The following is a 3772-nucleotide window of genomic DNA, read 5'->3' as shown; positions in this document are numbered from 1 at the left end:
GATTATATATAAATTAAATGATTAGTGAAATAAACTAAAGGACAAGTAATCCTATAAAAATAAATAAGAACTGAATACGTAACTAATATTTAATATTTGGAAAAGTGAAAATGACACTATTATTCTTGAAACCTCAAATTGAGAGAGCGAAAAATAGCAACGGAGGCATAATTACATAATTGAAGAAAGAAAATTGATGGGTAGAGAATGAACACAAATTATTCTTCAAAGGATTGAGTTATCATGGAAAAGGTAATTGGACTAAGATTACAAAGAATTTCTTGCCTAGTAAAACATCAATACAAGTTGTTAGTCATACCCAGAAAATCTTCATGAGAATATTGGATTCTAATTCTAATTAAGATGAGCAAAAAGAGAGCAAAAAATCAAGATGAAGAGCGAAAACACTTGATGTGTTGTGTTTTTCCCCTCATTTGAATTGGAATAAGAATCCCTTTTTTATTCAAACTACAATATTCTATAAATCGGCAAAGCCTGTAGAGAGTACAAAATTTTTATGCTATATAGCATATATAACTTACAGAAAAGAAAACTACAATCGACTAGTAAATAATACTATTACTTCTTTCTAATAACCAACACTACTAGTTCAAATTACAATATTTTATATAGAGAAATGCAAATAACGAAGATGTATCTGCCAACACTTTATTGTGCCTTCCAACACCTTCCTAGTACTTGATCGTTTTTCTTCTTCTTAACAATCTCAAGTCCTTCAGAAGTACAGCATCAGGATCAGCCCCGTCTTCCTGGCCCTTGAGATCCCCCTCACGCTGATCATCTGGCTCCTTCGTTGACAATGCTGAAGTTGTACCATCACCTTTTTGGGCCCCGTCGTCCTTGTTCTTAGCAAGCCTCCCACGACCCTGTTTTTTTGGTTGCTCCAAATCGTCCTCTTTTTCCTTTTGTTTTTGCTTCTTTTGTGTATTTGACGAACTCCCCCTTCTCTTGCTCTTTCCTTTACTCTTTGAATTCAAGTGTTTGCTTTCACCAGGAAGCAAAAACCGTCCTCCATCAATCATAACAATTTCCCCCCTTTCACACATCTTCTCCAAATGATGTTTCAGCATTATTTTATGAGCCCTTGGCAAACTGTCATTATTTTTTATGATAAACTCAGATATCGAGTCTTCATCAGAACCCTCTTCTTCGTCCAATTCCTTCAATGCTTGTTCAATCATCCAAGCGTAAGGAGGATGATTGGGGGTAGTCTGAAGACCACACATAATAATATCAAGGTGTTGTCGAAGAATTGAATTCTGGGACTCTAACAATGACGCATTTGGTTCACTGTTGGATATTTTAACAATTCCTTCTCTCAATTTGTCCATAACTTTCTCCAGATTCTTCTTCGTCTACAACAATTAATTTTTTTGGAGTGTTGACAAATTATTGGATTGAGTATCCAATAATCTCACAAAGTTATTCTAAGTATAACTAATAATTTGGAGATGAACAAACAAGACTAGCCACTTACTGTAATATGTATTGGGGCTATAATTTATAGTCCTATATATAAGAATCGGGTGACGAAATTGGGCAAGAAATGGGTTGTAAATATAGGAAGATATTAATTATTATTCTGCTTTTGACTCATGGTAAAATGAAAATAAAGTAAATCTGGAAGGAAATTAATTATTATTTTGATTTTAACTCATTGTCAAATAAAAATAAAGTAAATATAGAAAGAAATTAATTGCCTCTTGATTTTTGACTTAGTCATTTGAAAATAAAGTAAATACAGAAAAATATTAATTATTATTCGATTTTTGACTTATGGTGAAACGAAAATAAAGTAAATATAGAAAGATATTAACTATTATTTTTTTTAAACACGGTCAAATGAAAAATAAAGTAAATGTAAAAACGTATTAATTACTTTTTATTTTTGACTCATATTCAAATAAAAATAAAGTAAATATAAAAAAAATATTAATTGTTACTCGGTTTTTACTCCTAGTCAAATGAAAATAAAGTAAATATGGAAAAATATTAATTATTATTTGATTTTTTATCATGGTCAAATGAAAATTAAAGTAAATGTAAAAAGGTATTAATTTTTTTTTTTGAATTTTCACTCATTCAAATGAAAATAAAGTAAATATAGAAAGATATTAACTGTCGATTTTTGACTCCTGGTCAAATGAACATAAAGTAAATATCGAAAAACATTAATCATTATTTGTCACGATCCAAGTCACCAGGCGGTGCAGGCACCTACATACTAACAACGTAGTAGAAGAACCCTAAATTTCCAACCATTTAAACATGCGAAAGATTTCGGAAAACTAAAAATAGAAAGAATTCAAGTAGATTTATAAGTAAGAGTTTGTAAAAACTATTCTTGTTAAGACTTGAAAGTAATTAACATCTCCAGGAATATAGTTTAAACAGGTACAAGAGAAACTAGAGTTCAAGGTATAGCAAAAGTAAAAGGCACAAGTCCCACCACAAGGAAGAAAATATGGAAGCAGTTGAAGATTATATTCGTCTTCATCTATGAGACATCATTGATCCTACATACAGACTATGTCAAAACACTACAACAAAAAATAACTTTTAGCGGCATTAAATATTAACTCTAATAAAGAGTGCTAAAGTCTTTACCGGCATTAGTTAAGTGTCATTAGAATCAATGTCGCTAAAGGCTTTAGGGACATATACAAAGAGTAACAATTGCCACTAAAAATATATATTTAGCGGCAATTAAGAACTAAATGCCGCTAATGGTCATTTTTGTTATAGTGAAAGACATAGCAAGTGTAGTATCAGTACAAAACACACGTACTGGTAGGTATCATCGATCAATCCGATACCCACCGCATAATAAAAGAAATCGGTAAGTGAAAAACATGTGATGAGACTATTCGCTTCTCCACGTTTATTTTATCATACCCTTACCTATTCTGGATAATTGACATTACCAACCTGACCAACAACAACCACTCACTGAATAATCCTACACTCCATTCCCGTCTCCACTCACTTATAAACATGTATTACGCCTATCAAGGATTACTATCCCTTCATAAAACCATCCCCTAACCTCCAGACTAATACCCATAATCTCATTCTCAATAACAAACCTAGCACCGAGTCGGGTCCCTTAGTTCCCCCTTACCATACTACATCCAAATTGAGACTACCATCCATAGTTCTTTAGCCAACTAGATATCTCGAATTAACTTACAACATTGCAATCCCCACCTATAAGAACATAAGTACAATCCACCAATAAATTTAGGAAACATGCACAATACACAGTAACAACCTATCCAAGTTACTGTGTTGAAATGCAACACTTGGTCCATTCAACAAGTCACAATCACAAGTATATTTTCAAAAATTACAATCCAGTAATGATTAATGGTACATTCATCTATTCTCATTTACAATTAGTGTGATCAATAACGCAATATCTGCATACTTACATGTATTATAATGAAGCAAGAACAAACATATATCACTTAACATGAAGTCACAACCATCACCACACCTTAGTTCATCTGTTAGGACTTCCCCATTTGCTATACTTCTAAGGTATTACCTAGGCTACCATTAAAACTCTCTTTTTGGTGCACGAAGGTCTACACATGAATTCTACCTTCAAGATCAATATATTATGCAGTAAGTAATAGATTTGTAACTACTTAATTAATAAACCTAGCCTACCATGGTGCCAAGCAGCTACACAGAGTTTTTGGCTTTGATTCTTTTTTTAGGGATTAATGATGGTGATCTTGACCGAAAA

General features: G+C 32.3%; 1 protein-coding gene across 1 annotated transcript; it reads right to left on the bottom strand.

Annotated features, from left to right (window-relative positions):
* Positions 1 to 692: 692 nt before the first annotated feature.
* On the bottom strand, positions 693 to 1352 carry LOC104644546 (HMG-Y-related protein A-like). The gene has a single exon (XM_010314611.1). The coding sequence runs from the start codon at positions 1350 to 1352 to the stop codon at positions 693 to 695; it is 660 nt and encodes a 219-aa protein (XP_010312913.1).
* Between the last annotated feature and the right edge of the window lie 2420 nt (positions 1353 to 3772).

Source organism: Solanum lycopersicum, chromosome 11, assembly GCF_036512215.1.
Source record: "Solanum lycopersicum chromosome 11, SLM_r2.1".
Lineage (NCBI taxonomy): Eukaryota > Viridiplantae > Streptophyta > Magnoliopsida > Solanales > Solanaceae > Solanum > Solanum lycopersicum.
The sequence above is the reverse complement of the archived record's forward strand: the minus strand, read 5'-3'. Positions and strand labels throughout refer to the sequence as shown.